This window comes from Diceros bicornis, chromosome 28, assembly GCF_020826845.1.
Source record: "Diceros bicornis minor isolate mBicDic1 chromosome 28, mDicBic1.mat.cur, whole genome shotgun sequence".
NCBI lineage: Eukaryota > Metazoa > Chordata > Mammalia > Perissodactyla > Rhinocerotidae > Diceros > Diceros bicornis.
Window position 1 is genome coordinate 11,358,119 of NC_080767.1, and position 24,883 is coordinate 11,383,001.

General features: G+C 37.8%; 1 protein-coding gene across 3 annotated transcripts in view; it reads right to left on the minus strand.

Moving 5' to 3' along the window:
* GRIN3A (glutamate ionotropic receptor NMDA type subunit 3A) overlaps window positions 1–24,883 on the minus strand; it is a 154,347-nt gene that overhangs the window by 101,007 nt on the left and 28,457 nt on the right. For all 3 annotated transcript variants that reach the window (XM_058523678.1, XM_058523676.1, XM_058523677.1), the window contains one exon: window positions 9,792–10,396. In XM_058523678.1, coding sequence (XP_058379661.1) covers window positions 9,792–10,396 — 605 coding nt within the window. The remainder of the gene's footprint in view (window positions 1–9,791; window positions 10,397–24,883) is intronic.

The following is a 24,883-nucleotide window of genomic DNA, read 5'->3' on the forward strand; positions in this document are numbered from 1 at the left end:
ATTTTCAAAATGGGACCTAAGATATTCCTAAAATGACAGAAAGCAAAGGACTTCCGTGAGAAATGTTTTAGGTCAACTTCAACCAAAAAATGTTTAGTGTTGTGTTTTACCACTTGAGTTTGCGAGAGTCAGTTGTAAAACTATCTGGGCACTTTTTTCAGAATTGTAATTCTTTAATCACTTTTTCAATCTCTTCTAATAAGCTTTCCATTTCTCTGGATCAATTTTACAAATGATATTTTTCTAGGAATTTGTTGCTACAGAACCTCATATAATATCATTTATACTAATTTAAGGGTTTCTCCTCAATTAATTTTGGTTTTTATTTTGTTAATTCCTTCTTTCTAGGTCTCCTCCCACCTCTCTCTCCTCTTGTTTTTTTCTTTTCGGATGAGGACATATTTGTGTTCCTATCTTCTTTAAAAATAAAATATTAATTGCAGTTTATCTTAATTTATCTGACTAATTACATTATTCATGTACTATTTTCACTTTTTAAAAACTTGCTCTAAAATTTACTAAAGTTAAATAAAAATCTCCAACTACAAATAATGTTGTCATATTCCTAAGGATGTCAAGACTTGTTGTCCCCTGATTTTTCTTCCACCTTATTCTGCGTGTAAAATTTACTAACATTATGTTTTTTGTATTTATTATAAATCTGTATCTTTTCTTGCTTTGGAACTAGTTCTGTAATAATCTCAATGTTGGCAACATTTGAATTTACCTTTTTGTTGTTTAAATGCATCATCATCCTTATGTGTCTTCTTCCATGCCCAGTTGTTTATAGGTCACATTTATTTCTACTTTGATCTTTTTTCACTCACCAACTTGTCTCTGTATATCTACTTCTCTCGTTTGTTTTTTATTTCTTTTTAAACTGCCCTCTTTATCTTTTCTTTGTTCCCCTATTGTTGCCTTCCATTAATCATATTTATGGGAATATTTATTTTGCTCTGTAAAGCCTTAACATTTATTTTTCCCTTTGGGAACTTTCTTTGTACCATTAAAAAAATCTGTATCCTCATTCTCTTATGTCTTGAAAAATGAGCTGAATTTCCTTTCCCATGATCATCTCATCACATTAAATGTTTCCTCCCTGAGGAATAAGAGACTTGTTCATCCTCCATAAAGCTCTATAAAATTTTTTAGCCTGTGAGAACTTAATTTTGATTTTTTGCCTTTGCCTGATTAGAAATCTTTGGCTATGTTATTGCTGGTGACATTCTCCCCGATTCCCCTCCACCAGCGCCACCTAATTCTTTTTTTTTTTTTTTTTTTTTTTTTTTTTTTTTTGTGAGGAGATCAGCCCTGAGCTAACATCCGCCAATCCTCCTCTTTTTTTGCTGAGGAAGACGGCCCTGGGCTAACATCGGTGCCCATCTTCCTCCACTTTATATGGGACGCCGCCACAGCATGGCTTACCAAGCAGTGCGTCGGTGCGCGCCCGGGATCCGAACCAGCGAACCCCGGGCCGCCGCAGCGGAGCGCGCTCACTTAACCGCTTGCGCCACCGGGCCGGCCCGCGCCACCTAATTCTTATCAGATTTATTTACTCTCATGCACTGAATCTAAATATTTATTTCTTCGTCACTTTTAATTTAGCTCCAGATCTATTGACTGTAGCATAAAAGCTAAGTAAATCCCTTTTAGTATGAGACAAAGAAATAGTTTTAAAGTTTCCCATTCTTCTTTTTCTGAGAGGAGAGAAGGAGAGATGGGAAGAGATCCATCGATGTTCAGAAATCTCATCTTTTCTTCACACGATTCATATCTACAATCATGTAACGAATCTTCCATTCAAAAACATCCTCCAAAGTTCTACACTTGCATTTGCCACAAGCTTACACTTACACAGTGTTTTCCTGCGCTTTATCATTGAAGAGCGCCAAACCATCCTCTCTCTGGATAATCTTACATCTTTTAGAAAACTTACACCCAATTCTGATCGTTCACAACCTCCATAGATCTCCAGTTGTCTGAATTATTAATTATTTATATTTTATGTTTGTATTTTAATACATGTGTGTGATTTTTCTTAACTCTTCAAGACTTTCCCTTAATCGTTCTTATTCCCTACGTGATTCTCATTTTGTGTCTCTTCCTCAGGCTCCAGATTATTTCCCCTTCCTCCAGCATTCTTACAGTTTCGGGCATGTGGGTTAACCTATAGTTATCTCATTATTCCTTTAACGTTCTTTCGTTTATTTTATTTTTCTGAATTTTGTCCTCTTTTCCTTTTGGTGGACTTTGTACAGAGGGATTGCCAATATTCTATCCTATTAAGAAGAGATTGCATCTTCAATCAACTCTTGACCATCCCTAGTTATTTTAACTATTTGTTGTTGTTGTTATTGCCACTTTAGGCCACCTACCACTACTCTCTGAAATCCATCTATTTACTTCCCTTTATATTTTTCAATGTCTCTTTTACCATCTCTCTGGTTTTTTTTTTATCACCCTGGAGACTATTTGTATGGCCAGTTGTTACTCAGTTTGGCCTCTTTCACTGAAGCCGACCCCTGTGGTATCTGACTCCCTTTCATGATAACATGAGTTTGCCATCTTAGCCACGGAGCTTACCCACAGTCCAATTCTGTCAGAGGACATTACTTTGATTTTGTTTTCCATACATGGGACAGCTCTCTAAATTAAACATTAAACATACATGATTTCTTGAGATACATGAAAATGACTCCTTAACTGTCTTCTTTAATCTTCCTTAGTAACCCTAGAGTATAAGTATTCAACAGCTGATTAACTCATCTTTGACTTTTTAGACTGTAAGTCTTAGAAAGTATGGATTTTGACATTCTCCACATTCCGAGAGCAGTCTCTTCTGCAGAGTTGCTGTTAGGAATGAACAAATCTTCCCTTTCTCACTTCTCTGCTTCATAACACTGCAGGCTGTCAAGCTGAAAGAGACTTCAGTGTTCATCTAAGCATCTATAGCACTGAGTCATCTTTGAATCTTAGGCACAATATGGTGCCTGGTCGGAGTAACTGCTCAGTAATGTTTGGTAAATGCAATTAAACATGTCTTCTGCTCAAATCAGATATATATCTCTTAAAGAGCTCTTCATCACTTTGCCAGAAGAATGGGCTCAGTCAGCCAGGAGGTATTTGCATTTGCAATCTATAGACAGTTCAAAGCATTAAAATTCCAATACATTTTCCCCTGAACAATGGATAGTATCAAAAATAGAAATTAGTTTAATGGGAAAACTCTCTGATGATAAGGAATTTAATAGGAATTGGAAATTGCTAAATTTCAATCTTCAGAGCAGAGGGCCCCACACATTTTAATCATTGATTGCATCATCTTTTAAAACAACTCACAAAGCTCATCTTTTAAAATAGATTTCTATCAGTGAATGTACAACAACAATTTAATCACATATTAAATGTACATATGTATATGAATCATTTGGTCTATGTTTTACCAATATCTACAAAATTCAGTTACTTACAAGTGAAACTGTATTGTGATACAGTTACTGTATTGCATACAGATACTTGACTCTTTTCCCAAGAGGAGAAAAAATACTAATCTATGGGATTGAGTCATATTTTAATATACATTTTGGGCTGTGTTACAATTGGTGTGTGTGAGGGGGTCACTATGTCAAGAAATTGGACGCATGACTACAGTGCTCTCTTTTTCTTGCTTTCATGTGGCACAAGTGGCAAGTTGACACTTTTTTCTCTGAGTGTTTTTTTCCCACATGGTAGTTAGATCTACCCCATACCCTCAGATTGTTTTCCTTTCCCTTTGCTTTTTGGTATGACCCTTGACTCTTCTCCACAGTTATGGTCTGTGCTCACCCCTTGGACTGCTCCTGGTTGCTTTGTGTAATACCCCAACTTAATTCATTCTAGCTCTCTAGATCTGGCTCCAGCACTGGACCAGGTGCTGATATCCCTTCCCTTATCATAGCCCTGGCGAAGGGACATTATGCGGTATTTACCAGTCAAACTTCCATCCGAAGGGTTACAGGGTCTGGAGATTGAAGTGGTCCCAAGAGATAGATCCAGAATTCAGAAGAGAGCTGCAGTATTGCCCTCTCTATCTTCATACCTCTTTTTGATATGTTTCCAAATTTTATAGTAGATGCATACAAAGTAAAAAAGTCAACAAAGAACACAATTTCCTCTCAGGCAAATAAAAGCTTGGAAGCTCTCCTAATTTGGAAAAATTCCACAGTTTAAAATCTGCTAGATTAAGCAAATTTAAACTGTATTTATCAAAATAGCATCCTGAGGGAATACATATTTTTCAGTGTTCCTTATTTGAAGCCCTCATGACTTAGAGAAAATTTCAGACTAAGCTCTTCACATGACTTAAGTGACATAGAAGGAGGGGCAAATTCAAAGCATTTCAGCCAAATTAGTCCAGTTATGGGGGGTTCCTATTGGAAACATCTGGAAATAAAGACCTTAAGTGTTCGTCCCTAAGATTCTTGACACCAAGGCATATGTTTTCTAGAAGTACTAACGCTTTGGTAGCCGTAGCAGAGAAAGTTAACCCAGGAGTAACAGCTGGACACACTAGGTCATCCCACAGTAATGGGTTCTCCTTGAGGATCCAAAGAACCAGTGTTACCAGCATCTAACCCCTGGCTTCCATGTTCAATGCAACTGCATTTCTTTTAAGTACATGTTGAAACATACAGGCTAACTAGTTTGGCTCCACAGAAGTCCTTTAGGACAAGAAAGCTTATGCATGGGTAATCATGCCTCTTGATTTATAGCTTTTGGCAGAAAGAATATGAATTACAAAGTAATGGGATCTCAATTAAGGAAAGTTTATTTTAATTCTGAAAGAGCCTGGAACTTGGATTTAGATGAACTGATTTAAATCTTCCCATATAAAGTACTAGCTGAATGACCTTAGGCATACCACTTAACTTTCCAAGTAGGAATCCTTACAATTAAGGAAATTAGAGTTTCCAGAGATTAAATAACTTTTCCAGGGTCACAATGCCAGTAAATTATTGCAAAGGTAGATGAGAATACCCAAAATTAGAATTATATCATGCAGCCTCAAGTTCTGCTGGAACTCTTCTAATATTCAGGAATGAAATGGGGACCATCAGCAATTTATACCTTGGGATTTTTGAATGGATATTTGTTTTAGTCTTTTTTTCTGAAGCTTCCTAGTACCTCACAATACTTGGCACATAATAGGTTGTGAATAATGTGTTCAGAATCAATAAATAAAGCAATATTTACTATTAGTGAAAGACCAGTGAATCTTGGTATTGCTTGACCATGTAAGCATAAAGATGAACATAGCTTGAAGGGGAAAGAGTCTCTAGCATGGTGGACCATTCTTCAGGGACAACGGAGGAGGGAGCCTAACAACGCCAGCTAATACCAGAGGATAATCACCAGTAGAGTGGGTGTTGTTCCAGTGAAGAATGATAACCAAACAGTTAGGTCAAAGAAAATGGATAGAAAATAATCCAAAAGGATTTAGTTAGAGGATCATACCCTCTCTTGGTGAGAGAACAGAAGAAGGGAGTCATAAGTTTCCTGAGAGCAGGGCCCCAGTCTTTTATTCTTTGTGTCCCCAGCATTAGCCAAGGGCCTAGCCTAATATTAGTAAGCTTCGACAAATGTTTGGGAATAAATAAATGTTTGGGATGAATTAATCACTGCCTACTTGATACAGAACTGAACTGCAGAAGCTGTTCAAAGAAGAAAGGCAAGACTCCACAACCTGCTTAGAAGGTAGAATATATAATCATCAGGACTATGATTAATTAGCCAAAGGGTCAGGGATTTCTTAGGCCAAGGAGAACAAGGTATCTCTCAGTGTCTAAACTCTTGGAATTCTGAAAGAAAGGTTAACTGCCTTTGACCAGGCTCTGAGTAACTCAGGGAGCTCTTTCTCCAGGAACAACAGATTCATTAGCACCCAGGGCCTTCAGATAAGCATGGGCAAATCCTAACCCTACGAACAGAAGCAGGTAAGTCCTAAAACTCTTATTCACTTTCACCAGAGTCTGGTGTTTAGAATGCAATAAGGGAGTAAATGTGGGCAAGGCTAAATCCAATTTTGAGAAATAAAAACAACTTTTATATCCTAATGGTTTTAAAAAATTACTTGCAAGACTTTTACACTGTGTTACTTTATTTGGTTAATTAGTTAAGGATCATGATTTTATAAATGCGTCATGGCTAACGTGCTGCCATTCAAGTACATTCAGTGTGCATATAAAACGCAAACTCCTTAGTTTGGTATAAAAGCCCTGTGTGGCATGCTATCAAATTAACTACTTTTCCAGAATCATGTCAAATCCTCTTCATATGCAATGAATGCTCCAACAGTACTGACTTTCTCTTTCAGGTCTGGGTGAATTTGCATATGCCTTTTCCTGTGCCTGTGAATTTGCTCCAACCCAGAAAACTCCTATTTATTTATCAAGATCCAATTCCAGTGTTTCTCCATCATCACCAAGTCTCTGAGAAGAGTTAATTTTTTCCTCCACTGTGTATCTGAACGTTATCGCTATTTTTAAGAATCATATATTCATTTGTTTTATAACCATTTACTTACTTGTCAACTCCATGCGCTAGGCTGTCAGCTACACAACGGCAAGATGCAAGTCTTCACTTTGTTTACCTCACCCTAGTTCAACAAATAGTCACTGGCTGCACAAAAGGACCCATACATATGTATTTAGGGAGTTATTATCAAAGAATGTATCAGATACCATTGCTTCAAATAATTAACATTTAATAAAACTACTTGTAAATAAATTGTTAAAGATCATGCCAAGAACTTGGCGCCCAAGTGGTTTTGTCTACATTTAATTATGATGGATGTTTGCTGTGGTATGTGGGGACCTGGAAAGAATAAAATCCCTTATACCTGTAATTACGTCTGTGTAGTCTGCCATGAGAAATGATTTTTCTAGTCTAAAAGCCTATGCTGAAAAGCCATGTTTTTGGTGATTTCATTAACATTTTAAAATGTTAGCAATTCTGTCAGCCCAAACCAAAAATGATTGTGTGAGAAATGAGAGCTTGCGAAACCCTGACACTCGCTGTTCATGGCTCATCATCTTCATGACTTTCATTTTGCAGAGAGGAAGTGGGGTCAGCCTCGCAAAATTTAGAAACGATTAAGAAAATTACTGTATGCAGATGTGACTTATGGACTGAGAATAATGCACTTTCTAAAAGAGTATATTCAACAAAATAAATAAGGATGATGAAAAATCCACAGATGCTTTGTGGCTTAAGGCAGCTTTTCAGTTATTCATTATAAAGATTCCTTCCAGGGATGTGCCCACTTCCTTGACCCTTTCCTGAACACTTTGAAACTTTCTCTTTGACTGTATTCCTCAGGGAGCTTATGAAGTCCTAGGCATATTTCCTCAAGTTCTTTGAGCTCATTCTCAAACACATCCACTGACCCTTATACATTGTGCATTGCTGCTGGGCTCCAAACCTCACATTCTTCTTCTACAACTTTCAAAGTTTTTGGAATAAGCAAGTGGAAACAACCACAAGGGCAGAGGTCATCCACTAACCTAACACTCCATCAAAAAAAAAAAAAAAAAAGGAAAAGGAGAAAACCAGATGGTATCTAGGTAAGTAAAAAAAAAACCTGTTTTTAATTTAGACAAAATTTTATTTATCTGTCAGCCACTCATTTTTCTTCTACAGTAACAGATGATGTAGGATGTAAATGTAATATAAAATTTCCTTTCCTTCTGTGTATGTCAATTTCGATAAATGTCTAGTAAGTGGCTGCTATATACTAGGCATTAAACTGGGCTGAATAATAGTGTCTCCACTTAATAGAATTTATATTTTAGCTTAGAAGTCAGACACATAGACAAATAATGATGATGGAATGGGCTAAATATCATCGTATAATTTCATGTACAAAGTGCCATGGGATCCTTGTCAAAGGAGGCACATAACTTTAGCATAAACTAAGTTTTGAGGAGCCAGAAAGATCAGTTTGATTTTGATAAAATGGACCCTTGAGGTATATACAAGCCAAGCCAACAAATATTTCTCCCTGTAGTTTCTAAACATGTTTAGGATCCGAACAGAATCATTTCTCTTGTGCTTTCCACTGTACCTGAGACAGAAAGATGCTAAATAATTTAATGTAATTTCCACAGATGGTTTTTTCTGTCTGCTGTTTACAATTGTCCTTCCAAAATAATGAATATAAATAAAGGCCTTGCTTATATTTTTGTTATAAAGGAGAATGTTGCTTATCTCGGATAAAATCCTGAGCCTCAATTATGTGCTGGTTCAAAAACAGTAGATTAAATCTGGATAGTGGCTGTAAATATACATAGACTTTACTCTTAAGGAAATTCAAATACAATATGAGAAAAATGGAAAGTTCAAATGATGATTGAACATCTAACTTTACCATTAATAGATTCTTAAATAAATTTTGAATTATTTTATTGACAACAATCTTTAGGGAGTGTATAGGCTGTTCTTAAACTTGGCCACATACATGACATTTAGCAAGTTGTCTTACACGTAGTAGGTGCTCGATCCATATGTGTAAAATTGAATGTAAAATACTTAGGACCTCCTTAGCGTTCATCAGTACTCATGTCTTTCTAAAAGGCAAGACATTATGAGGTGGCCTTCTGTTCCTCAATACAGTCAGATGTCCCTGCTCCAAGAGGGCTGCCTAAAAATGGGGCCAGCCTGTAGCTAAGCCTTCACCTCTGAAACAGCAATAATTCTCTGATTTGGCCTCTCTGACCATAGGTGGTCCTTTTCAGAAAAAAAATCTAGGCCCCTATAAAATATATAAAATAAATACATAAAATATAAAATTTCTTTTAAGGATATTTCTAGGGATCATGAAAATCATTTTTATATGATGGGCTGTTTTCTAATTTAAATGAGCTTTTTCATTCTATTCTGAACCAGGCTGGGGAACTGGAGAAGAAAGGTATCTAATTAAATAAAACATGTGTGTATATAAAATACTCTTGTGGACCTCTTGGTCCTATCTATCTATCGATCTATCTATCTATCTGTCTGTCTGTCTATTTATCACAACAACTACATGTATAGTAGGATCTACTGTTACATCCATTTTAAATGCATACAGGACATAGGAAACCAAGGCTCAGAGAAGTTAGGTAACTTAACCGAGTGACACAAGTAGTAAGTGGCAGACCTAAAATTTGGGCTCAGAGAGTCTGGATCCCGGGTCTATGTCTTTAACCAGCACTCTATACTGCCTTAAGCATCAAGGCCTGGGAGGAGAGAGCAAAGTCCATTTCTTGCGTGACTAAATTTTTTTCTCTGTGTAGATTTAGAGAGGTTTGCCCAAGTCTGTTGATGTGGAAAAGAGTGGGCAGGGATAGAGACATCTGTTGCGCATCTACTGTGAGCTGAGCACAGTGTTAGGTACTTTTAACATATAATTTCATGTTATCTTTATTGTAATATATTAAGATATTCAATATTCCCGTAGTTTACGAATTAGAAAACTGAGGCTCAGAGTTTTTAAACAACTTCCTAAGAACACACAGCCAGTATGGGACTAACCCAGAGTTTGAAAGCACGATTGAGTGTTTCCCGCTGTACACTTGTGCTTACAAGTCTATAGATCAAATTCCAAATGACAGGTCATGAAATACTAGCCTTCTGTAACCAGAAAACCTCTCAGAAATATTATTAGAGTTTAAAGCTACTCAGAGTCAAGATTTCTGCAATGGGGATAAAGAGGGAAATTTTACTTCCTGTCACAGCCCTGTGAATGGGGATGCAACCCAGGCCTTGCATCCTACCTTGATAAATATTGTCCTGAGGTGAGATTTGCAGGTTCCACGTCCATGCAGTTCATCGTGCTGGGAATGAGAGCAAGTTCTGGCTGGATCATGGTGGCTGTGGCTACAGCTCTTGCGACCAGTTCCATGGCGTCTTGCACATAGTACTCAAAGACAGACTGTGTTGTTTTTCCATGAGCAATAAGCCCTAAGGGCAGACCTTCTGTCCTCAGTCCCTCAACATTCTGGGAGTCCCCCAGCACCCAACGAAGCTCAGGGGGCGTTAACCCAAACTGGGTGGTAATTTCGAAAATCCGCCGGATACTTCCCATGTCGCAGCCAAACATCACAATTGTGGGCGTACTGTTCTTAATGCTCTCCAGCTGGACCTGTAGGAAGCTCAAGAGGTCCTCGGTGGAGGAGAGGTTGGCGGTGATGTTGATGATAGACCCGAGGTGGAACTTGGAATTATTCTGAGTGAGGAGGAGAAAGTCGGTGATGTTCCAGTCTTCCTGGCACAGCAACAAGCTAAAATTGTACCAGTTGTTCATGCTCAGGACTGAGACAGTGACATCAGCATCAGAACTTAATGAATTTTCTAAACTCAGTTGTAGGTGAAGGGGATTCTGTATTTAAAGATATGAAAAAGAAGAATTAGAAAGCATTGGCCAAGATTATAACATAGGGTACTTTTGCTTTCTTATGAGGCTTAATCCTTTATTTTTCCCTGTGATATTCAAATGCCTCTGGCAGAAAACTGTGATAATTTGGAAAGCTATATTTCCTTTTTAATGGAATTATTGATTCCTTACAATTGATTTTCTTATAATTTTTGCTAAGAGTACCAGAGGGCAGATGGTTCTTGCTGTAAATGTTAGGGGTGACACAACCATACATTTTTATCACACTTGTCTACTTCCTTACAGACAGTCCCCTTTATGCATCCCATTTATAGCTATTGCTGTTATTAATTCACTTATTAAATATTCCTCTCAGGGGAAATAATTGAAAGAAATTACTTTTGCTTTCCTTTGAAACTAGTAGCAGAGAAATCTTAAAACAGTGCAGGTATTTGTATAAGGATCGTGTGGGAAATGGAAGCATAATAGATTCCTAGACATCTAGCCCCTGAGGAAGGCATTTCTTCTAATATTCATGGTGCTATGGTCTGAACGTTTGTGTCCCCCAAAATTCATATGTTGAAATCCTAATGCCCAATGTGATGGTATGAGGAGGTGGGCCTTTGGGAAGTGATTAGGTCATGAGGGTGGAACCCTCATGAATGAGATTAAGGCCTAAGAGGCTCAATAGAACTCCTTTGCCCCTTCCTTCACGTGAGGACACAATGAGAAGATGGCAGTCTGTGACCCAGAAGAGGGCCCTCACCCAACAATGCTGGCACTATGATCTTGGACTTCCAGCCTCCAGAACTGTGAGAAACAAACTTCTGTTGTTTACAAGCTCCCCAGTCTGTGTTATAGTAGCCTGAACAGGCTAATATATATGGAATAATTAACAATATACACATCAAGAGTAAGTGTATAGTCCAATATTGAAGGCTTGATTACATTTCTGTATCAAGACTGGATTCTTGCTGTGAAATGTGTGCCATTTAAACACATCTACGTAACTTCCACCACAATTTCCTCTACTTATGGAACTCACCAACTCAATGAAGGAAGAGTAACTTATTAGAAAAGTCATAAATTATTAATCATATAAGTGGAAATAGTCCTCTAATGAATAAATTGTTAATTGTTCTTCCCAAGAGCAGACATTTGACATATTTATCCTTTAACATTGACAGCCTGACAATGTTTAGCATCATGCCTTACATATGTTAAGTGCACAATAAATATTGGCCAAGTTGAATTAAATATGTTCCCATTGGGAATTATTAGACTATTGGACTATTTTTGAGAACTTGCTAAACATTCAGGTCAATAATATAAGTAGAGAGATGAGGAGGGCTTTCTCAGTAAAGTTTCAAGCCCTTGTACAAAAGGAAAGGAGTGTGGCCTCCCCTTGCCCCCCAAAAAATAGGATTTGAGCTGAACTTTGAATTCTTTGAAAGGATTCTGATATGTGTAGAATAAGGAGTGAGGATTCCAAAGGGATTTATGGGAGGAAAAACTATGACAAAAGGCGGTAACTGAGCACAATCATGGTGGTAGGTAGGATGGAGTCTTAAAATTTATTCTGAGAATTTGACTTTTATCCTTCCAAATTAAGCTATTGAGCAGGGCTTGGGATGATAAAAGCAGATCTTTTGGAGGATCCTCTATGGGTGGCATTCAACAAGGAGAAGGAAAATAAGCCTTCCAGGATCTTGATTAGGTGCTAAGGGTTTAAACTGGAAGCCAGTGTTGGTAATGGTAGGAAGGGAGATGAGAAAAATTTTTTTAAAATTAAAATTTAGTGACAAGATCAGATGTGAGAGGCAAAAGAGAGAAAGGGGTCAAAAACCAGGAGACAGTAAACAGGAAGTAGTTCTTGGTTTCCGGGCTTGAGATGCCATACAAGATTCTTGAGGTGAGAGGAGAGGAGCTTCACCGTCTCATTCCTACCATTGATTAATGTAAATTGCTCCAGAGAGTTCTTTCTGTCTTCCTCCTCTTTTAGCTTTCTTCCTTTTTATTTCCTCCTCTGCCTTAATCCTCTTCCAGAATGGAAGGCAAGCTCTATGTTTAGCTGTCAGGAAGAAATTATTCCCAACTGCTTTCTTGGCCTCAGTTCCCTGTTCTGTTGCCAGTTTTCCTTCTAAAACATAAATATGAGCATATCATTCTTCTGCACCATAACTTCTGTATCCCCTGTAGGACAAATTTCAAAATCAATAGTATGGCTTGGGAACCCATTCCTAGCCTTTAACTTCACCTCCAACACTCCAGACATGCCCACCAAGACAAGTCATACTGGACATTTTGTTTTTCTCTTAGCAGAGCAAGCATTTTCACGCCTACACAAATTCAATATGCTCATCTCTCCACCTGGGAATGTATTTGCCTGTATGCGTATTCATCCTTCAAAACTCAGCACTTCCATGCAGATTTCCAGAAACTAGTTTATGTAGTGTTTACTACTGTTTCTGCTGCTGATGCTGATTTTTTTTCTCACGATATTTTTGCCCTGTTGATTTCCTGCAACGGTGAATTGGGTTTTTGTTTGTTTGAATGTTCCTCTGACTACTGACCAAGCAGGATTAATTGTCTCATGTCTGTATCATGGTGTCATTTTGTTCATCTCTCTGTTACAGAACTCTTCACACCATAGCGTAGCTATTTGGTTAAGTGTTTATCTCCCACACTAGACTGGAAGCTTCTTTAGGACAAGGACCATATCTCAACCACCTCTTCAGCACAGTTCTTAGTTAACCAGAGATAGTATTTGTCAAATGGAATTTTCTTTTATTCACCTCAAGTCCTGGGCTCTGATTATAATCTCTTCACTGAAAAACTGAGAAGAAGACCATTTCCAGCAGAGCTTCAAGACCCAATATTTTGCTTCCAGTTGGAACAAAGGCTCATTCATATATTTCCTACAGAGGGACTCGCTAAATTAGTGTGTGAAGAACAAGCTCTAATGGAGGCAGGGATAAAAATGTTCTCCTCTTGCTAAATAGGGAAGTGAAATTAGCTAATCATATTGAGCATAGAGCACCAGAGAAACAAACATATTTGGTATGAGAGAGTGACATGGGAGTAAAATGAAGACCCTCGGCCCCAAGGATAATGATTAATCCATATAATTACATTCATCCCTACAAACAATTCTATTAAGAAATTCCAGATGTTGAAGTTAATTCTTTCACAGACTTAAGGAACACAATTCTTCAAACAAATATTTATGAAATAATAGTGTAGAAACATCTAGTGCTATATTTACCTAGCAGCCTCAATGCAGCATCTGCAATTTCTCTGCATATAATGATAAAGGCACACACACATCCACACACACACACACACACAAAGATATGACAACTTTTAACACTAAAATTCAAGTCTGATGATAAAACTTTCATCAAAATCTGGGACAAAAATTAAACAAGACCTATCAAACCAAATTGCGAGTCAAAATCTATGTCTTACATATTTTACTGTTTGCAAAAAGCAAACTCGTGGCCTGAAAGAAGGTAGTAATTTTTTCAATATAATTTCCACATTGTTTACCCCCTAAATCAGAGATCCAGTAATAGCACAATCCAAGAATTAGGAAGCCTCTCTTTCCCATTCAAATAGAATGAAACTGCCTCACAAGTGCATTCAATTTATATAAATTAAAATAAACAGTCTCAGTGGAGGGAGGTAGGGGGAGAGAAAACACGAATTTCAATAGTACTGCTAATTCTCATTCCTTCCCCTAAATGAGTGTACTTTTTTATTATTCATGACATATTCTATATATATTATTATGTACTGTTATATATACATATTATTACACATAGTTGTATACACAAAACCATATATGCCAAACTAAATAGATAATTTAAGGGATTTTCAAATGTAATTTTCCTACACTTTGAGTTGAATCTTTATTTCTACCTAACATGACATGCCACTCCACTCCATTGATTTTTAGGGTTTTATTCCCATTAAAATCTGCTTCTACATTATTTTAGAGGCTGAAATTCCCAAAAGTACAGGCAAGAAGTGTGGAAGGGGTATGGTCATGCTGAAATGCACTCAGGGAATGAAATCGCAACAAGTGCGGAGCTGGAGGGAGGGAGGAGTTGCCAAGACGGCAATGTAGTTGCCAGTGTCAGAGAACTGCGAAAGGGTCAGAGAATCATCCAGTGGCATAAGGGAAGACTGCTTCGCCTGCGATGGATCACAGTGGATTTATAACTAGTAAAATATTAAAATTCCACAGAAGGAAAAATCAGACAAGAATGGTACAAAGTTTGGAAAAAAAAATGATAGAGGGGTCTTGCCTTAAAAGATATTAGAACACATCAGGAAATCAGTTTTTTATTTGTTTGTTTGTTTATTTATTTATTTATTTATTTTGTGAGGAAGATCAGCCCTGAGCTAACATCTGCCAATCCTCCTCTTTTTGCTGAGGAAGACTAGCCCTGGGCTAACATCTGTGCCCATCTCCCTCCACTTTATATGGGACGCCGCCACAGCACGGCTTGACAAGTGGTGCGTCGGTGCGCGCTTGGGATCTGAACCTGGGCTGCCAGCAGCGGAGCTAGAGCGCTTAACCGCTACGCCGCGGGGTCGGCCCCCATGGAAATGCAATTTTTATAAAACAATAATAATTAAAACGAGGAAGCACTAACAAAAGGATTAACAGGTACATAAATAGAACAGATATTAATGTATATAACGAAGTACATTGCTTTGATATATTATATGTTGGAAATTATAAAAGAGTTTGGAAGAAACATATATGAGATTAGGAGTTGAGAAAATAGATTATTTGGAAAAATGATATCATTTAAGTTTCTAATTCCACCATTTATTAAAAATAATTTCCAGATCATTGAGGTGTTAATAGTGTTAAATCCTTAAAAGATAGACCAAATAGGTAAATGTCTCAGAAATCACAATGATGAAGAGAAATACATTAAACTAAATATTATAATATACCTTATTTCTAGCATTAAATATCTATCATAAATAAAATTAAAGGAACATGAGAAAGAAGAGAATATTTGCAATAAATCTGATAGACAAAGAGTTAATGTCCACAAAATATAAAGAATACTTGCTAATCAATTAGGAAAAAGAATTGTTGACTGAGCACTCATTCAATCAAGAAAAGTAATTCTGACTTCCTACTGTGAGCCATGCTCTTTGCAAGAAATTTCCTGTTGCTCATATAGTGGGTGAGAGAGAGACAATACCTTTTTTTATTTCATATTTAAAACTTAAGTGCTGAAAGTGATAGAAATTGTTATTTTTTCTTTTTTAATGAAAAGAAAAAGGTAACTTTGTAAAAGTCAGGAAATACCAGTGACCCTTTCATGCCATCCTAGATTTTTCTGCTGTCAGCTGACCCACTGTAAACAGCAAAGGATGCATTTCTGAACCCCACTGCAGGTATTTGAAACTAGAAGACATGATTGCAATAAGTAGACAAACACTTAATATAAATATAAATTATGGAAATTACTGGGAATATAATAGGATGTGGCAAGACTGGGAAAGGGGGAAGAGTATCCCGAGAAAAGTTTAATAATTATGATTAGTAGGGTAAGGGGATGCAAGTATTTGGATTATACGAGCACTCTCTAATAGAGACTTCAGAAAAAAAATAACGGATGTATATAAAAATAATTAATCACTATATATAAGTAAATATATATAATGATTTATAAAAACATATACCTGTAACTAAAAATGTGATCTCATTTCGACCATCCATTTTTCTCCAACTAGGTACTATCTTTCTAGTCCCAGACAGACTATCGCCTGCTTCTACACTCCCCCTGACTCTGCATTCTCCTCTTTTGCAGTGTCTCCAACGTTCTTGCTTCAGTCCTAAGCTGTCCTTGCTGGCAAAAAGTAAGCAAGCTGAGTTTTTCTCTCCTTTTCTGAGAGGCAGTAAGTATAGTGGTTAGGGCTTAGTGGTCAGGACAACCTACGCTTAAATTCTGACTCCATCATTTATGAGCCACGTGGCCATCTACAAGTCACTTAGTGCTTCTGAATTGTAAATTCCCCATCTCTAAAATGAGGATAATACTGCCTCCTACGTTACAGGTTCATTTTGAGAATTAAATGTGAGAGTGTGATAATGCGTGTTAAGTGCCTGGCACAGAGGGAGGGCCAGTAAGTGGCAGCTGTTACAATTTGCTTAGAGTTAAGTCATCATGTTGGAAATGCTTGCTAAAGTGATTGCAATACAGTATTGTCCTTTGCTATTGCTCTTTTTCCTTTCTCTTGCCTATTTTCACACAATGGTCTCTGCACCAGATACCTTTTACGAATGCCGATGACGCCGACTCCTCAGCAGGAAAACAGCAACTCTGTCTCAGGCTGGGAAAGGCTATTCATCTGAGAGAGATTATGTTTACAGCAGAGTACCTCCCCAACCCCCACCCCTAAAAAAACCCTTCTTTCTTTGGTAACTAGTTCCAGTGTCACTTCACAAGCTAAGGAATTTTGGGCGCCAACTGCTGGAGGTTCCCCATCAGTCTTTGTTCTCCCCAAGAGCGTAGATTCGGGTATTTTCAGGATCAGTAAAAGTTTCAAAAACAGAACTGGCTGCAGCAAAGAAGGAGAGCTTTGAGATATTCTCTTGACAGAAGAAAAGAGGCAACGGAGAGGGTTTACTTTAAGAGTGGAGAAAAGATGAAACTCTCTCCGCTCTTTCCTGGGCAAGCGAGCCCATTTCATTTTACCTTCCAGGCCCAAGCTCAGAAAGCTCGAGTGAGCACAGTGTTTCCCCTACTTTGAAGAGAGATGAAACTCCTTTCGTTTCATAGGTGGCCTGATTACTGAAGGTGTTCAAGGGGTTCAGACCCGGCTTTCTACGCTGCTGCCGCTTCTCCCAGCCAAAGAGGCTGCAGGAGGTTTGGTGTTTCTCATCATCTCACACCTCATTTGACCTATATTATATAGATTCTGAAAATTAAAGCGTATTCCTTTAAAAGCCCAGGCTTTTAAATAAATTAACTTTTTTACGGTTGTATTAGGAATTCAGGCAAACATAAGGCATAGTCCCTGCCCAGAAATTGCAACCTAATAAGAACAGTACAAATGAAGAGCTAATATGTACCGATGTCCCTAGTGCTTTATGCATATTGTCTTATTTTATCCTCACAAAGCCCTCATGAGGTGACTACAATGATTAGCCTCCTCTAACAGATGACAAATATGAGGCTCAGAAAGGTGAGTAATTTTCCCAAGGTGGCACAGCTACTCCCAAACAGAGCCTGGGTCCAAAACCCAAATTTGTAGGACTTGCAAGCCTGTGCTTTTGGCCGGTACTCTCTAATGCTCCTTCTAGTTGATAAGAACAACATGTGACGTAGAGCCTTGATATTTGTAGATTTAGTATATATAGTTCCAATTATTTGCAAGTAATCCTAAAGACCCATGGAATCAAGTCACTTTTAAGACGTGTCATGATGGGTTAGAATGGCATGCGCCGTGTGGCGGGCACAGGGGAGCAGAGAGGGGGCTAGGCTGCCGCGCAGCGCGCACACGGCTTCGCTCATCCCCCCGTGTGTAGCAACTCTCGTGAAATGATAAGACTTGCCTGTCTTCATCAACAACAATTTAACAAAGAAAGCCAGTTGAATAATTAATGACATCAGTTTTGTGTTTGGTAGAATAAGAGAGTTTGGAAAAGCTCACTTAAATTTTTCATTTAGATTCTACTGAATTTCATAGTCAAAACTATAATCTACAATGATGTTCAACCATTACGTATGGGGGTGTCAACAAAGATTTTAGGACATGTCCCTCAGGATTTTTGAGTGATACAGGAAACAATACATAACAGAGTAGTAAAATACAATGGATGCTTCAGAAGGCAGGATGGATGCATGGTGCAGTTGGCATAATATTGCCAATCATGCTGGGTGCAGCCTATTTCACTGCAGCAGTATGGTCTCACCTTCTGGAATACAGCAGACACTGGCAGACTGGTCAAGTCTAAGGAGGAAGTGTTGGCGTGCACAACACTGTCTTCAAAAGCAACTGGCTGATTTATTCATCCAACAAAACATGTGTTGAAAACCTATTATATGCCAGGCTATGGATATAGAGATGCATGTCTTCAGGAGGAAGAAACAGCAGAAGCATGCATGTGGTACTCTTTGAACCAACTCAATCCTTCTTTGCCCCAGGCCGGTTTCCAAAAAGGTAAGTCAGGGGCATAGCAGGTCAGTTTATGGCAATCACTCAAGCTTCCTGCACTGGGCTTCTGATCATGCATTTTTTCCCATTCTAGTTCTAGTTAATTATTGATATTCAACTCATTCCTCTATATTCCACCCCACTTCTGCCTTTTGTTCTGGATGGTTATACTTTGTTTCGCTCACCTGACCCCTGGTAATCTTGAAAGCCTTTGGCCGCCACTCGCACTCCGAGCCTTGTGCTCCCAGCCTAGTCATACAAGATATACCCTACCCAGGCGCAACCCCTGGGACTTAAAGCTGTCGTTGGTATACTTGGGGAAGGGAGGCCTTTGATCAAAAGGATGTGGCTACAGAAGATATATAGTCATATGGTGCTTAGGAGAGCAGTCAGCTCAAGCAAAATGTCCCAACCCAGGAAAGGCTGAAGCAGGGACCGGTAGTCGTTGGAAATATGGGCATTTGACGTCAGGAAAGGCTACTAATGAGCAACAAGGTCCAAAACCTTGGTCTGGGGTTCAGAAGGTCACTGCAATTCCCAGGAGAGTCCAGAGGAGAACGTGCTGGCTCTATTTGGAGTATCTCAGATCTTTGTTTGAATTGTGGTTCTGCCATTTACCAGTTGCGTGTGACAGACTTTGTGAAAATCACTTAGCCTCCTGGAGCTTCATTTTCCATTTCTGTGCGATGAAAATGATACTACCTACCTTGCAAGGTTTGTGAGGATTAAATAACATGATGTATATAAAGCATCAACACATAGTAAAGAGTAAGTGGTAGTTTATAACAACGATGAAGATGCTGACGAGATTAGGAATGTTACACTAAGAGAACTTACGTATATGGGCTAGACTGGTAGTGCATTCATTTTATTTAACAAACAGATGAATAGCTATTTTGAGGACCATTTTATGCCAATCATTGGTTACTGACTACTGAGACTACAGTAGTGAGTAAGACCAACATGGTCTTTTCTTTCACGGACTCTAAAGGTACTATTATCAGCACCAGGAAACAAACTGAGGAATAGTTTAGAAATAAAGCAGCAGACCAGTGACAAGAAATAGGGGCCAAAATTTGAGCCAGACTAAAAGGACTGGTGATTTTGTTTTAGAGTTTTAGGTCATGTGGCAAATATCTTCATAGCCATCTTGCCTGCATTTCAGACAAGCCCTGGGCGCTGGAGCAAGACCAAGTCTACAGATGGAGGTCAAGGGACCATGGATGAAAGGGAAGGGAGGAAGAGGCTAGAAGAAGGCAGAATCTGACAATTAGGGAGGCTTCATCACATGCCTGACATGTACTAAGTACTGGGTATTATTATTATTACTAGAGTTGTTAATAAAATTAGCACACTTCCTTGGGCTGGCATCTTTGATCCTTCCCTGCTGACTCACAGCACTCTGATGTCAACAGCAGTCATTGTGCCTGGCTGCAGGACCATGATGTGCTCAGGGGCTATGGAGCCACCTGGTTTCTGTGTTGACTGAACCAAGTGGAGCTGAGCTTATGGCGGCGCTGGAGCACTTCAGCCTTTTCAGAAAGTGTATTTTCTCTCTTTCCTGCCACGGCATCAGATTATCTACCATCCCTTTTTGTTGTGTCAGTGTGCATACCATCAACAACTCCTTGCAGTCAGTTTTAATATACTTTGAGCTAGAAAAACAGGATAACTCTCATGTCACAATTTTGACTAAAATAAGAGTAACATACATCAAGACCATCCTATAAGCAAATAGATCAGCTTTAGCAATATTGAGGAACTTGTGGACTGGATTTGAGATCAAGACTGTTCTGGGGAACTTGACTTCCATTTCTTCAACCAAGACAAGAGAATAACAATAATAATTGTTATTATATTTTATATAACTATTATTAGTTGTCAACCAACTACTCTGGGACGATGTGGGGACCACAGGATGTTATGCATGTCAAAGTGCTCTATCAAGTGAAGAGCACTATAAAAACAGAAGACACAATGCATTTGCATATTTGTTTCCTGGACAGTAGGAGGTGGCAGGATCAATTACCTAGATAGAGGTAAAGGAGGCATTTCTGGAGTAGGATATTAAAGTTAGATATAATTGTCAAATTCTATGCCAACTTTTTCATCTTTATATTACAAAGGACAAGATTATTTGTTACATTTTAAGAACTTTTGGAATAAAGATGATGGTTTAAGACTGATTTTAGTTCCTATATCACCACCCAGGTTTTGGTCAAATTAAATAATATTCAAATGAACCTACACATTTATATGTGTCAGCAGGCAGATGATTTACAAGATAATTACATTTTATCGAAGTATTCAGACTATTGCTATAGACACTCTTGGTGACAAACTCTGGCATATTTTCTTATAATGGGAACTATTGAAATATGCACCAAATAATTAAACTGTCTAGCATGCAAGTTAAATTTCCTATGGAAATTTGATTACTTTATGTCAATGCAGCTTGAAACTATTATTAAGAGATGGCTTATGTCACATGCTAATTTGCTTTATTACACTAAGAATGAAAACTCAGCTAAATGCTGATTATTTCTGTTTTTAAATACCCTCTAGAAATGACACCACAGTTGACAAACATTTTTCTCAATTCCATAAGCCATTTTTTTTATTGATACAAGTACATGTTTGGTACATTTAAACAATGGTTCAACTAATTGTGATGTAATATAGCTTTTATATATACTGGTTTAGCACCCCAGATTAATTTCATAGTTATAAAATCAGTTTAATTGCATAATGGCTTCTTAGTTTACTTGGAAATTTTTAAAAAACTTATTGACTCATATTCATTGCCTGCTACCTGACATTGACCAGTTTAACACTAGAAATGGTATTAGCATGCCATTAATCAGTATCTCAATAAATTTCCATTTTAGCACCTTATTTCAAAACTTGTAATCTTCTAATTATATTAAGCTTTGCTACAATGACATTTTATTTCACTTGCATTATTAGGCACATATTAGCATAATTAATTCTTTGTACATTTTAAATCTTGGTTCAGAGTAAGAAGGCATTGGAAATGTTGGATTTAATTCTTAAAGTCACTGGCCACAGAGGTACTACTTTCTCATGAATTAGTGATCAAACTCAAAGACTCTTTAAGCAGCTCTGGTGACCTCAGGTCCAGGACAATGAATCCTGAATGAACAGGTCTATGTTGTTTCAGGATGGTCTACGTGAGCATTGTCACTGATTATGAAATGAAAAGAGATCTAGATAGTTTTCAAATTTAAGGTTTGGATTGTATCTGGCTCTGTTGTGAACTCACTTGTCAAATCATTGCCCGTATACATTCAAGCTCAGTAATAATCAGATAGGGCAGAAATATTAAGTTTGAATGATCCACCAAAAGTCAATTAGCACACTTATAATTTTATCATTTGGTTTGGAAGGGACTTTAAAGCTCATCTAACCCAAAGTCCTGTACAGTTTATGGAATGCCATGAATTAAGGAGTAAAAGTGAGTTAAAGGCATTTCTCTTTCTATTAGGGAGGTCAATAAGTTGTTTAACTGAGGTGGTCTGTCTTCATTACGATCTTTAGTGAATATGATTAAATTTTAATATTTATGAATATCTACTTGTATTTAATTTTATCGCCTGAATTTTAAGGAAAAGATTCAGGCTCAGATGTTAGAGCGTTACATCTACGTGTCACGTCTCTAATATCTCTCCGTAGTCCTTATGCCACAAATAATTGCCCTTTGGAAGAGAGGTATAAAGAGTGCGCTGATTTATGAACTTACTAATTTTTCTTTTTCACTGTGACAAACATACAATCACATCATGTCTTGAGGGCACAGAAACATTAATTACTAATATATTTAGTGCTAAAAAAATCACATCAAATCAAATAAATTTTCTGGGTTTCCATCTGATTTACTGTATGAGCCTTGGAATTATCTCTTTCTGGAATTATTTATTGTCCATATATATTCATTCTGTTAGCATTATTTAGCCTCCATTGGCATTATTTTCTTTCTTTCTTTTTTTTTTTGTGAGGAATACCAGCCCTGAGCTAACATCTGCCAATCCTCCTCTTTTTGCTGAGGAAGACTGGCCCTGGGCTAACACCCACGCCCATCTTCCTCCACTTTATATGGGACGCCGCCACAGCATGGCTTGCCAAGTGGTGCATTGGTGCGTGCCCGGGATCCGAACTGGCAAACCCCGGGCCACTGCAGTGGAGCACGCACACTTAACCGCTTGTGTCACTGGGCCGGCCCCGGCCTTATTTTCTTTGAAACTCTTGCATATGACATCAAAGGCTTTTAGGTTTTAAAATGGGAAGAACCTCCAAAAACCATCATTATGTTTTCTAAGTCAGTCCAGGGAGCACAGACCCACAAAGAAAGCAGAGACCTTGAGAGTTCTTTATTATTTCCAGAAGAAGAGATAATTGATAACACAGCCTTTATCACACAGTCCAGCAACTCAAAATGCTAAATTCACAATGTTGATGATTTTCTCTCTCCTTCCTGTCTATGTCTTGGATGATCCTGGAGAGTTCTGATATCCTATCTCCTGCCTCCCTTTCCAGATTATGCAAGATCTATCAGAGCGGACTGTTACATCTCTTTGTATTCTAGCCCTCATGCTTTTCTTCTTTGAAGCACAATAGTAGTGTCAACTTGTCCTGTTCATTCAACCCTCTAAATATATCTTAGTTTCCTTTTATCTTGGAAGCCATTCCAAAAACTCGGAGTTCTCCAAGTGCTCCAGCTCTCTTGCCTCCGTATCCAGGGGTAGGTCATTTTCTCTGCCCAGAATACTCTTTACCTCTCTTTTTGCAGCATCAGCTTCCAGTCATCTTTCAAGGCTCTGCTCAGGCTTTGTTTTTCCAGTTAAACACTCCTGACTTGACTCACCCTCAAGTTATATTACTTGCCTCTCTTTGATCTGCTGTGCCACCGTACTCTGTACATCCCCCATTCACGTATTACATGGCATCGACATGTACTTCTGTTTCCATCCAAGCCTGTTGGTGCTCCCTTCGCCTCTACTTCCACTTCTATCTGCATCTCCATCTCTGTCTTGATTTTGATCTATCTTGCTCTCTAAATTTCTTTAGCTAGACATTTACCTCCTTTGTGGCTCTATCTCTAGCTTTCTTTCTTGTTTAAACACAAGCCAAAGAGCTTCCTTTAAAAAGAGCATAATAATGTCAAGTAACTGTATTTACGGAGCATTAGAAACCATTATCATCATATTCAAACAGCTTGCTGCTTTGGCTATTGAGTTAAAAAGATGAGACATTTTAGCTATTATTAAAAAAAACTCATTATGGCACAGTTCTTTACTGCAAAATTGGATATCTGAGGATCAAATCATGTTTCCTAAAATATTCTCATACAGTATTTCCTGATAGAATAGGACTAGTCCATTCAACACCTTAATGTAATGTTATAGAAAGGCTCAATTTAATCCCTTGATGTTTGAGGTCGGATTCACTTCCAAAGTAACTCACGTTTCTAGGCAATATATTTTAGATATATTTTTATTCATAAAATATTTGTTGAATTGCTACTATATACCAGGCACTGTGACATATATTGGAGATGCAAGAGGAATGAACAAAACAGACATGTCCTCTGTCTTCATGGAGCTTAGAGTCTTAAGGAGGAGGTAGATATTAACAAAATAATACATTAATAAAATCAAAAAATAATAATAGGTAACACTTATCGGATGAATGTTTACTGTGTGCCAGGCAGTGTTCTAAGTGTTATACAACTATTAACTCATTTAATCCTTACAACAATTCTATGATGTAGAAACTACTAACTTCCTTTTACAGAGGAAGAAACTAAGGTCACACAACTGGTAAGAAGCCAAGATGGGATTCAAAATCAGTCTCTAGAAGCCATACTTTTAATCACTATATTTTACTGCCTGGTGAGACTTGTTTAAAAAAATGAAAGGCAAGATTCATTCCAAGTAAATTCATAATTATAGCAATAAGTTCTATGAACCTAAAAAGTATAAAAAGAGTACATTCTAGAGTGACCTAGCCTGGGGAATCAGGAAAGATTTTCTTAGGGAAGAGGTGTTAGAGTTGAGATGGGAAGCATTTAATTAATTTATATTTCATTCCCTCCAATGATGTTCTGCCCTACCTAATACTACTAGAATCTTCTTTTCAAAGGAATACAGAAGCTGCTCATTGACAATTTGGTAGTTAATTTATTCTTCTGACCTTTCCACTTCCCACAATATAATCAATCTCTGCTGTTGCTTAATATAATACGAAGTCAGAACAAATGAATATGGGTTAGATGCACGTAAAAAC